The sequence below is a fragment of the Carassius gibelio genome, chromosome A19 (assembly GCF_023724105.1).
Source record: "Carassius gibelio isolate Cgi1373 ecotype wild population from Czech Republic chromosome A19, carGib1.2-hapl.c, whole genome shotgun sequence".
In the NCBI taxonomy this organism is placed as follows: Eukaryota; Metazoa; Chordata; class Actinopteri; order Cypriniformes; family Cyprinidae; genus Carassius; species Carassius gibelio.
Genome location: NC_068389.1, coordinates 27,700,536 through 27,712,936, shown reverse-complemented (window position 1 = coordinate 27,712,936; position 12,401 = coordinate 27,700,536). Strand labels below are relative to the sequence as shown.

The following is a 12,401-nucleotide window of genomic DNA, read 5'->3' as shown; positions in this document are numbered from 1 at the left end:
TATGTCTCATTCCTCTCACCGCGAAGCAAACAGTAAAATAAAAAACTTGAACAGTCCCGCTGCTTTTTCTTCTGTGTGTGTGTATTCAAGCCGCGCGCTTCAGTTTGAATCTGAATAGAGCGTTCAGCGCGGGGGCGTGGTCACATTAGATATAACGAAGGGAGACATGAAAAACAGACATCGCGTTGTTTTCATATGGATTACTTTATCACAGAATATCTGTTAGCAGCACTTGTTTAGTTTTAAAGTAGACATGTCAAGCTTTCTATAGATATCTCTCTCATGTCTCTTCGTTGAGTATTCACGTTTCTCCCAAGACGGTAGGCGGAGCTTATTATGCAAAGTGTTCCTAGTGACGTACATAGAGATGGGCAAAAGATTTGAAATCTATAACGACTCGTTTCAGCGATTCAGAGTCGACTCCTTACTTTAGAAGCCAATAACTTTATAAATCGTGTACTTTTTGGTTACTTTGCACATTGTTTACACTGATGGACAGCTACATCATACACTGTAATACAGCTAATTTTTGATTTTCCCATCTGTGTGGCTCTTTAAAAAAATAAACATGCTATTTGTGACCTATTTGTCCTATCAGTCCTGCTCCCATGAAAAAAAAAAAAAATTGTGAAGACCTCTGACAGTCTTGCGAACATTTCAAACTGTATTCAGTATGATAAGAATGTTATGTTACATTTTATGTTGTGTTATGTAATGTTTTCATTGTTTACAATGACAGCGTCTGCCATTTTGACACTTTGGCTTATTGTCTCTGATTGCACTTTAACCCCAAGGGAGAAATCCAGATCGTATCCCAGAGGGTAAAATCAAAACAAAATAAAGTTTAAACTTGTTTTGAACAATTTGTTTTGTCATCTGAGTATTGATTTTAAGTAGCAGGGAAAAAAGGCGTGTTGGCTTGACACGCTAAACCGTTCTTGACCGTCAGTTCTGCTTTCTGCTCTATTTTAGGAAACCAGACCTTTGTGTCGCCTGTGATTTCGTGCAAGGTGTTGTCTCTGATATGGGTACTAACCTTTTGCAGGATTGGGTCTTTTAGCTTTTCGTCTTTTATCTCATGGAGAGTCATGTTGCCATACAGGTAAAGGTGAAAGTGTTCACAACTCCACACAATGGCCAACGCTTCTTTTTCCGTTTGTGAGTAACGTCTTTCTACGTCACTGAGAGCACGGCACGAGTTTTGAACTCTCTCTCACAACAGACACTGAAGAGAAGAAGATGCTGAATAAAGTTGTAGTTTTTGCTATTTTTGGACCAAAATGTATTTTCGATGCTTCAAAATATTCTACCTGACCCTCTGATGTCACATGGTCTACTTTGATGATGTTTTTCTAACCTTTCTGGACATAGACAGTATACCGTACACACAGCTTCAATGGAGGGACTGAGAGCTCTCGGACTAAATCTAAAATATCTTAAACTGTGTTCAGAAGATAAACGGAGGTCTCACGGGTTGAAACGACATGAGGGTGAGTTATTAATGACATAATTTTAATTATTGGGTGAACCAACTCTTGAAATTGTTTTTAATTACGTACTTTAATATGGAATTTGGTCATATTGCAGTTTTGCTGTTATTTAACAATATAATCTTGACTTCATGCTGTATGTTGAATAAAATATGTATATTTAACAGCTATAACTCACTAAAGGAAACATTTGTCAATATATTACACAACTAATTACACAGAAAAAGTAAGTTATTTGGACTCTTGAATGTTATTGTAGATTTAAAACATTCTCTAGCTTTGATAGCAAATAAATTAGAAGTTATTTGTCACTGCAATACAGCAATCGCTCACTGAGTGGAGCAATACACACGAACATAACACATGCAGGCAACCACCAGCACTACTCTTCAGCACAACAGTAACCACAGAAGCATAACTGAACTCTAAACACTAAACTATATGATGCATGACATTATTCCACTTCATAGGCCTATAGCCTTCAGACTTCTAATGAACAGAAGAAGTGAATGGTCTGTTCTAATGAGGGACATCCCATATGCGCACATATTTTACAGAAATGTGACATAGTTTACCTTCAAAGGCTTATAGAGAAGTGTAATCTAGTCAGTGGGGAAATAATATGCATTTCTTGCAATAAAGCACCTAAGGGCACCACCTCTTGTTCTCTAGTGCTCCAATAACACACCTGTCTGTAATTATCAAGTGCTCCTGAAGATCTTTATTTGTTGCTTCAGATGGTTATCTAGTTTCTGAGGATCATATATGTGATGTGATTTAACCACATTTAGCAAGAAGGTGTTAGCTACCTTACATAAGTGCCCAGAAAGAAATACCATTATTTTGCTACTTGGGTTCCATTTTTGAGCATTTTGAGTCTGGATTCACACTTTAAATAATTTTTTTTTTTTTTTTTACCAATGTTGCTAACATGAATTAGCGTGTTGCTAGCATGTTTTATCATGTTGCTAGCCGCATATTGTTAGCTCACTGCTAACACGAATTAGCATTTTGAAATTTGTAACATGATCTAAGAGACTGCTAGCATTGTTTAACGTTGCTTTTGATTCAGCCCATTGCTAACATGTTTTATCATGCTGCTAACATTATTTATCTATCATGCTGCTGGCAATTTAACATGTTTCTAGCATAAGAAAACATAATTTACCATGTTGTTACATTATAAACACATTGTAAGTATGAATTTGCATGTTGCTTACCTTATTTAACATTAATAGCTAACATTACTTAGTACATTGTTGGCCTGTTTTAACATGCTACTAGTGTGTGTTACTGTACACCCCCCCATGAATGCCCTACTTTCCTAGTTTTGGTCATTTGGTTTACCAAAACATTGAAACTTCGCTTGAAACTGACTAGATTTAGTCTCAGAAGAAGAAATAGTCGATCAGTAATAAATCCTCTAATGGGATCTAGTAAAGCAAGTCAATCCAACAATTTTAAGGTCAATATGTAAATTGGATTCTGACTTGTGTATGAATGGTACATTATCCTGGATTTCGTGATCTGAAATAAACCAAATTGGGTTGGGAGGAAGATACATGGTTGTCAGTGTGTACTGTGGTTGTTTATGTGCATGGAAAACTCTGTGCAGCTACATATGAATTTACAGGCAGTGTATTATCTCATGCAAAACCACAATGGCGTTACATAAACAACGTGTTTTCACAGCCCAAGATGGAAAAGTAGCAGGTAGAAGCGATTACGAAGGAAATGGCAAGCAGTTTATATAGCAGGAAACGAATAGTGGTTTAAGTCTTCACTTCATGCAGGAACCTGACAAGACATGAAAAATATAATTTTCTTCTGTGTACTTTGGTTTGGAAACATCCAAATCCCTTCAAGTGGTAAATCTTCAAACTTATAATTATTTTAATGCTATTATAATTTTTAACCAATGTAGTAATTATCATCAATGTCTCTTCAGGTGCATCTATATCAATACAAGGATCTTCTGATCTGCTGAGAGTGCAGAAGGGAGAAAGCATCATTCTGAAATGCAACATGAGAAGCCGATATGAGATCGCCTGGTATCACCTCAGAGCCAACCGATTCAATCTACTGATTTCTGCACAGACTGACATAACGGGGAGAAAATTTCTGACCACTTACAATCACATCCAAACTCGTCTGAAAATTGCTGCAGACCCATGGATCACCAGAGCCACGCTAGAGATTTCTGGAGTAACCGAGTCAGATTCAGGTCTTTATTTCTGTGGAACAAGGTCTAACACTACCGAGATGCACTTCGATCGACCCATCAGACTAGAGATCGAGGGTCAACAAGCCGAGGATTTGAGTACCGGTAACAGATTTCAGTTTGACTTCCAATTACACCTTCATTAATTTATCAGGGAAGGGAGGAATGGGTAAAAATAGATTTGCATATGATTTTTTTAGTTTGGGATATATGGATGTTGCAGCATTTAGTATATTCACAATATACTAGCCTTTTAAGTGAGATGTAATTAATTTTGTGATTCATGCTTCTCGATTTTAATTTGACATATTTATTATTATTTATCACCTCCTAGTTCTTACATTCACCCTTACTAATAAAATGTAGTTTGAGAAGTCATATTTCGGACTACTTAAATGCCCATCTCCCCTCACTTTTATGTAGTACTTACATTGTTTTTAGGGTTTCTGCAACTTTTAGAAAGTACATTTAATTGAAATGAAAAGAAACAATGTCAAATCAGATTTTAAGTAAATTCAAAGTTTTAAAATCCAAATTCCAACCAATCTCTGTAAATTTTTCATTAATTTTACAAGAATATCTTTAACTGTACTTTCTGATCATAAAAAAGCATCATCAGTATTTTGTCTTGTTTTCCAGTGGAATGGAAAAAGATCTTTAATCAAGATTAAATAACATGATAAGAAGTCTTGTTTTCTGAAAAAATTATCAAAATGAAGCGAGCCTGTGATTAAAAAAAATAAAAAATCTGCCAATCAGCTCAGAAATATCAACTTAGGTTTTCATTCCCCACTGGCACATTTTTATTTTTTTTTTTAATGCAAAAACTTTTTTTAATTCAATTTTGATTTCTCAAAAGACATTGCTTTATATCTTCATTTTGCATCTTCAGTAAATGTATCTTTAGTGTTGAGATTAGAAAACAATACAAAAATACTGACGTTTTTTCAGTGCATGCAACATTTAATGCCACGACCAATTTAAAGGCCTTAATTTGTGGAAGGCTGAATTAAGACTCTTTAAGCCCTGTGTTTAGATTGCTCACTGTGTTTGTAATAAAGTAACATATGTTTACATGTCTTTTTGTAACAGAACGGCCAAAAGAAGTTGACGACACAGGTAAGTGTTGAGCGTTATGTTGTTTAATTAATTTTTAATGGTGTAACTACTCTACTGTGAAGATCCTGAGTAATTCTCCTGTGTCTGTCTGTAGACGAGGTGACGCTGACGGAGCGTGTGCTGATGTTTGGTGGTGTCGGGCTGGCTGCGTTTGTGTTTTTTCTGGTAACAGTCATTGCAGGAGGACTCCTTCACTATCATGGTTGGCAGAAAGGATGGAGCGCAGCCAAACATGCTGGTCCTGCTGATCAAAAATTACCTTAATGACACATTTATATGCTTTATTTTAAAGACACAATAAATCTCTGGACCCCGTATTCACAAAACATTTTATCTTACCACTAAGAGTTCTCCTAAATAGCAGTAAAAGTTTTTAGATAAGTGTCACTAATTAAACAAGTAGACTATATATTCAGCTAATTGTCAGCCTCTTATATGTATGCTTCTCATAAACAATTAGTCAATATGTATTAGTGCTGCCCTCGATATAAGATTTTTCTGGCCTTGTTGTTTTTCTATTTAAATTGGTTCATTTTGAAATTGCTTCATTATTTTTCATGTCTGTAATAAGGCAAGCATCCACACAGTTTTGTAGTGATGCACTCAAGTTCACAGAGTCGGAGACTGCAGAAAGCGCTTCATGTTTGCTTTATTTTACAAAAGCACAACATTTTGTTAGTGCACACGAATAAATGTAGAGTCTTTACAGTTACAAAAATGTTATTACTCTTATCTATATGACCAAAAATGTATATTTTTGTAAATGTATTTTGCCACTTCATGTGGAATTTTTTTTTCCTGCGACTAAGCGCCTAATAAAATTTTGGTAATAGGCTATGCATGTAAACAGCCTTTTAATTAGCAGAATAGTCATGGCTGATAGTTAGCATAAAAGAAAACCAAACTGAAGGTGAGAACAGCTATATGTTAAGGATGTAATCAATCATTTGGAGTTGGGATAACCTCCAAACCAAACCAATTAGAAAACAAATTTCTAAAAAGATTTATATTCCGAGGTAGACTGCTGGAAAAAGCCATTTTTATGATATTTCAGATTTGGTCTTAGTGATTTAGGAGTCCTCTACACTACTCCTAACATTTCACAGGTTTAGGAGCTATTTTTAAGCTTTGTGAAATACTCCTAGAGAAAAATTTAGGAGTCCTAAAATCAGTAAGTTAAGAGCTACTTTTAGCCTTAAGATGTTTTGTGAATACAAGCCCTGGCTCAAATGTCTTTTCCTGCTGGCCAGATCTTTTCATTTTAGAAAAGTTGAGACACTGAGCACCAGTAAAAAATTTTATCTTAATAATTATTTCTGTCTCTTTAACCTATCTTTGTCTTCAAATGTGATCTTATTTAGAGATTTTAATATTTGTATTGATAATGCAGATAGTATATCTGCAAGGGATTTTTATTGTGACTAAACAGCATTGATTTAAAAAAAAAATGTATGCATTTTCCTACCCATTAAAATACGCTGCATGAATCTTGTGTGTTGTTCAGGTGTAATTCCTTATAATTGCATTATTTCCGATGTGTCTTTGTCAGATCATATGCTGCTGTCCTTGAATGCTCAGTTACCTGTATTCAAACTCAATCTATGTCCTTCCATTATATTTTGGAAAATAAAGAACGTTGATGTCTCAGTTTTTGCTGAAGGACTTGCAACTGTTTCTCGCATTGGCCATTTTTCAACTGCAGATTAACTGTTTTTGCATTGGATTCACATTTACAATTTGTCATTTAGCAGATAGCCAGTGGTGGTTTTGTAGGCGAACATCAATGCCTTGAATTGTATGCGAGTAGCTATTGGTAGCCAGTGCAAATTGTTAAACAGAGGTGTGACGTGTATTCTTTTTGGCTCTTTGAAAATGGATCTTGCTGCCGTGTTCTGGATTAATTGTAAATGTTTGATAGAACTGGCTGGAAGACAAAGATGCCAAGAGGGCATTACAATGGTCCAGCCTGGACAGAACAAGAGCTTGAACAAGGAGTTGTGCAGCATGTTCCCAAAGAAAGCGCACATTCAGTTCTGGTGGATCCACCGATATATACAACAGGCTACATTCTCATCAAATGTTAACTCCGCAGTAGAGTGACACTCACGGGACAATGAAAGTAAACCATTGACCGAGAAACGGATGAGTTCACCTCTTAAAGAGACCGTACTAAACATTGTGCGCTTGTCATTAAAGGAATAGTAATATAATACAAAATGTAGTGCTATAAATGTACATACATAAAGTTGTAGGAGGTGTTGTGTTTCTGCACTCATAGCAAATAAAGAAGAATTCAGCTTGAACATAGGTGGTTTGTATTTTTTGTGTTCTTTGGAACATCAGCGTCTGTTAAAGTGATGAACTTCAGACATGTTAACAGATGTTTAATACTTGGGCTACAACTTCTTGCCCTGTGCGACACAATTTTCAACCGCTGTAGCACCAGAGCTATTTGCAAAAAATGGTTACCATACAGTAGAGTCCTGCCAGTGGAGGTGAAGCCCTGTTTTAGGTTGTCCCTCTCTGGCCACTGGATAATCTTACCTGTCATTGGGTCAACACCTCATGCACACTGGCTACAACTCAAAATTATCACAGTTTTTTTTTTTTTTTTTTTTTGACATTTGGAAAATGTTTCTAGGGTTTAGAAGAGGTAATCGAGAACCATCACAACCAATGGGAACATCCAGCATTGGTTACTGAACTATCTGCAATTTGACGTTTCACCAACACACACCTCATAAGATAATGCAGTGACACGTAATTAGGAAGATACAAAGCTTTTGTGTGTGTCTGTCTGCCTGTGTTTGTATCTGTGTGTTTTCATAATGTCACTTGCATTGTCCATTCTCTCGGTGTGGATGTCCTTTGTCCCCATGTGTGTATGTTCTGCTTTTGAGTATGTATATGCTTGTGTCTTTCCCGTCTCATGTGCAGAGAGTCTGTCTTTGTGCATTCCTCATTGCTTGTTTTCCATATCAGTTATATAGTAAGACTGCAGTCCACAGTCTCTGAAAATGGTTTGATCTCTTTATTTCTCTTTTCCATTATCCATTGATTTCAATTTGGAAAAGTCCTTCAAGCTGTTGTCACAGTTTGTGAAGTTCCATCAGGTCCATCCAAGCCATAATGGGTCTCAGGGTTTCTATATCTTTTAGGCTTGGAGTCATGGATCTTGTAGGTCTGGAAATCTCTCTGTTCTCTAAGAAGTCCCTTGGCTCCATGGCTCCATTGGTTTTGCTGGCCTTCTTGTATTTCAGATGACTGCATCATCTTTCTCTAGGAGAATACACATTTCAAACAAACATCTCGATGCTTATACCTAAAACGAGATAAAAAAAAGAAGCCCCCCCCCCTTCCCCCACAAAAATATTTTCACATCCAAAACATCAAAGCTATAGAAATTTTATCACAGAATGCAGTTAAATAATTTCTCAGAAATTATATTTACAAAAAACAATGCCATTAACACAGTTCTTATGAATCACCTCCTTTTGATAGTAAAACTATTTTTCTAGAATGTAATACAATCATAAAACAATTCCAGCATCTGTTTGAGATTGTGGTTCAGTCATGTTGTTTATGTGGTGCTGTGTCTAGCAAGGTGTGAATGGCTTCTTCCTTATTTCCTTTCAACAGAGCAACTGGGTTTCTAAACTGATTTTCTTGAGCAAATCACGATAGCTCATCCTTCTTTTATGTGAAAAGTGACACTCTCTTGCCTTGTGTTCCACACTTCTACAAGCCAAACAAACAACTTCCAGATCCTCCATGGAAGTCATGGTGTAATGGTTAGAGAATCAGACTCGTAGCCCAAAGGTTACAAGCAAAACATGCAACACCTCATGCAGTGCAACCAAATTTTTCACGTCTCCGGACACGACCACACTCCTTCGGGTCTTACCCTTCACTACACTCAACTGTTAAAAATGTAGCACATTAAAAAAATTAGCCATTAACGTCGGCTTAATTAATTTCTGTTAGAAATTTAAACAGAATTGTAGAGAACAGAATTAAGCACCCCTACCGCTAATACTGGAAAAACTAGATTCTCTTCTATCCTTACAATTTCTTATCTAGATTCTTTTTAAATGCGGGGGTTCCCTGACAAAACCAGCAAAAGCAAAGACACTACTTTTCTTACCTTTCCCTGCTTCTTGGAAATCCCCACACTGGGTGGCTCGCCAATGTAAGAAAAAGCGTTGAGGATGTTGAAGATCTCAATGAAGATGTTTATTGCAGCATAGCAGTGACAAAGTACATGTAGCACCTTGGGTTCAACTGAGTCGGAATGAACCCAGAACATCCTAAGCTCAAACATTTTATAGTGTAAAGTTTAGTTTTCAATTTAATTTCACTTTAGATTTAAATTGAGTATAACAATAAAAAAGTGATAGCCTTCGGTTCCCACATCTTTGGTAGACTTTCAGGAGGGACCAAGCAAAGTTGATGTGCCTAACTTGATGGTGAAATTGTGATGAAATTATGGGTTTGCTGGAACCACAAGCAGTTTTTTCATGGCAAGGTTGAGTTGAAGGTGATGGTCCATTCAGTAAAACATATCTGTTAGGCAAGCTGAGATGGAAGCAGCTATTGTGGGATCATCAGGATGTTATGAGAGGTAGAGTTGAGTGTCCATCAGAATAGCAGTGGTATGAAAAGCCATGTTTTTTGAATGACAGAACCTAATGATGCCATGTAGACAGAGAAGAGAAGTGGTCCAAGAACTGAGCCTTGAGGCACCAGTGCAATTACACCAAACAGTTTCGTTTGCTTCACTGTTAAAGGTCCCGTTTTTCATGCTTTTTGAAGCTTTGATTGTGTTTACAGTGTGCAATATAAAATGTGTTCATGTTTCGCGTGTAAAAAAACACAGTATTCTTCACACAAAACCTCTAATTTATACTCTTTCCGCTTTTTAAACTTCCCAGCACACAGGAAGTAGTCTGTTTGTTTCTAGTCTTGTTCCATCTCCACTAAAAACTACTGCGATAACTCCTATACCTAAGAAACCGTGGGCTGATTCAAGTAACTTTGATAATTTTCAATCCATTTCTAATCTATTTCAAGATTTCTTTCTAAAATACTGGAAATGATTGCTCTGACAATAGTCTGTACAAGGAATTTCAATCTGTCTTCCGTTCACGTCATAGTGTTGAGAATGCATTAGTTAAGATTTCCTGTGACCTACTGGCAGCTGCTGATTCAAGAGTTTTTTTTATCTAAACTCATTCTGCTTGATTTGAGTGCAGCATTTTATACTATCTCACACAGTTCTTGTTGAACAGACTGGAGTGTATTGGAATCATGGGCACTGCCCTGACGTGGTTTTGATCTTTTGTAGTGGGTTGTAATTAATTTTCACAGCTGAAGCAGTTTTCAATAAAGCCTTTACTTGTTATTAAAGGGGTTCCACAGGGCTCAGTGTTGGGTCCGTTTCTTATTTGTTATTTATCTTCTATCTCTTGGTAACAATTATAAGAAATTTGTTAATTAAATCCACTGCTATGCTGATGACACCCAACTTCACCTATCCTCCAAACCCACCTGTACTTTTCCTCAGTCTATCCTCTCAGATTGTGTAGCTAAGATTAAAGAGTGGTTTACATAAAATCGTCCCAAAAATCCTAAACTGAATAGAAATAAGACTGAAATTCTTCTTGTTGGCTCCAAAAAACAAAACAATCTTACCAAGGCTAAATGTTCCTCAGTGAATACTGTTATTTTTCCAATTTCTGTGTCTAAACAGTTTAAAAGTTTGGTGCATCTTTGATGATACTTTATAATTCAAAAGGCATATAAATCTTTGTGTGAATCTGGCATTAAACTGATTGAGATTGAGGAAGCTGTCCTCAGCAAAATGTGCTGCACATAGTTTTACATGTGGATTATAATTTTCGGGAACCGAGTTAAACATAAATTGTAACCATTAATCTCCAAGTACAGCGTCCCTGGGAAGCCCAAACAAAGATGATTGGACTCCGAGATTAAAATAACAGTGTTTCGACGACATGGTGACAAACACAACGGAGCTCTTCCTCTTCTCTGTCGAAGCGCAACAAGGCCACGCCCCCTTTTTTGTGAATTCATGTGGGCGGAGGTTAGTCAAAAAACTGATTTAATGTGACATCATTACTTCCGGAACTAGAGGGATGTAGTCCATCCATTTTTTGTAGGCGAATTCTGTTAAATAAAATATCTCGCTTGGCATTGAACTTTGAGCTTTAGAATTTTACAGATATTATTTATAATAATCTGGAGCATCTGTCGTCTGGAGCATCAGAACTGGATTTGTGGTACTTAGTTTAATTAAGTCTAGTGAAGGGAACACCAGACTTAAGAAACCTTTTTTTTATTGTATATTTCTCCAGCCAACAGATTATTTCCCTGTGATTTGTACTCTGCTGATCTTTGTGAAGCGTTAATGTGTTTTTTTTTTTTTCAATAAATATAGAAATTATTTATCAGCTGCAAATTTAGGTTGTTGTGCTTTCAGCATTTGTTCCGAGCAACCTCTAATTTATACTCTTTCCGCTTTTTAAACTTCCCAGCACACAGGAAGTAGTCTGTTTGTTTCTAGTCTTGTTCCATCTCCACTAAAAACTACTGCGATAACTCCTATACCTAAGAAACTGTGGGCTGATTCAAGTAACTTTGATAATTTTCAATCCATTTCTAATCTATTTCAAGATATCTTTCTAAAATACTGGAAATGATTGCTCTGACAATAGTCTGTACAAGGAATTTCAATCTGTCTTCCGTTCACGTCATAGTGTTGAGACTGCATTAGTTAAGATTTCCTGTGACCTACTGGCAGCTGCTGATTCAAGAGTTTTTTTTTATCTAAACTCATTCTGCTTGATTTGAGTGCAGCATTTTATACTATCTCACACAGTTCTTGTTGAACAGACTGGAGTGTATTGGAATCATGGGCACTGCCCTGACGTGGTTTTGATCTTTTGTAGTGGGTTGTAATTAATTTTCACAGCTGAAGCAGTTTTCAATAAAGCCTTCACTTGTTACTTCTGGGGTTCCACAGGGCTCAGTGTTGGGTCCGTTTCTTATTTGTTATTTATCTTCTATCTCTTGGTAATAATTATAAGAAATTTGTTAATTAAATCCACTGCTATGCTGATGACACCCAACTTCACCTATCCTCCAAACCCACCTGTACTTTTCCTCAGTCTATCCTCTCAGATTGTGTAGCTAAGATTAAAGAGTGGTTTACATAAAATCGTCCCAAAAATCCTAAACTGAACAGAAATAAGACTGAAATTCTTCTTGTTGGCTCCAAAAAACAAAACAATCTTACCAAGGCTAAATGTTCCTCAGTGAATACTGTTATTTTTCCAATTTCTGTGTCTAAACAGTTTAAAAGTTTGGTGCATCTTTGATGATACTTTATTATTCAAAAGGCATATAAACAGTGTAATTCGCTCTGAATATTTCCATTTATGTAATATTAATAAACTTTATCCAGCTCTTTTGGTAAAGAGCATAGTTCTTGTTCATGCATAAGTCACTTCCCATAATGATTCTTGTAATGCTCTTTTTATATAATGTGACTTCTT

At 36.3% G+C, this 12,401-nt stretch overlaps 1 protein-coding gene across 1 annotated transcript; it reads left to right on the top strand.

Annotated features, from left to right (window-relative positions):
• The first annotated feature begins 2,912 nt into the window (after positions 1–2,912).
• Positions 2,913–6,317, top strand: LOC127935363 (uncharacterized). Its single transcript, XM_052533167.1, has 4 exons — positions 2,913–3,358; positions 3,439–3,816; positions 4,804–4,830; positions 4,925–6,317. The coding sequence occupies exons 1-4, from the start codon at positions 3,298–3,300 to the stop codon at positions 5,092–5,094; spliced, it is 636 nt and encodes a 211-aa protein (XP_052389127.1). The 5' UTR covers positions 2,913–3,297; the 3' UTR covers positions 5,095–6,317.
• The last annotated feature ends 6,084 nt before the right edge of the window (positions 6,318–12,401 follow it).

Excerpts from the sequence above, each read along its gene's own strand:
- LOC127935363 (XM_052533167.1), top strand. The coding sequence starts at position 3,298 with ATGAAAAATATAATTTTCTTCTGTGTACTTTGGTTTGGAAACATCCAA. Across the intron at positions 3,359-3,438 it reads CATCCAAATCCCTTCAAGTG|GTGCATCTATATCAATACAA; the intron begins GTAAATCTTCAA and ends ATGTCTCTTCAG. Across the intron at positions 3,817-4,803 it reads AGCCGAGGATTTGAGTACCG|AACGGCCAAAAGAAGTTGAC; the intron begins GTAACAGATTTC and ends TTTTTGTAACAG.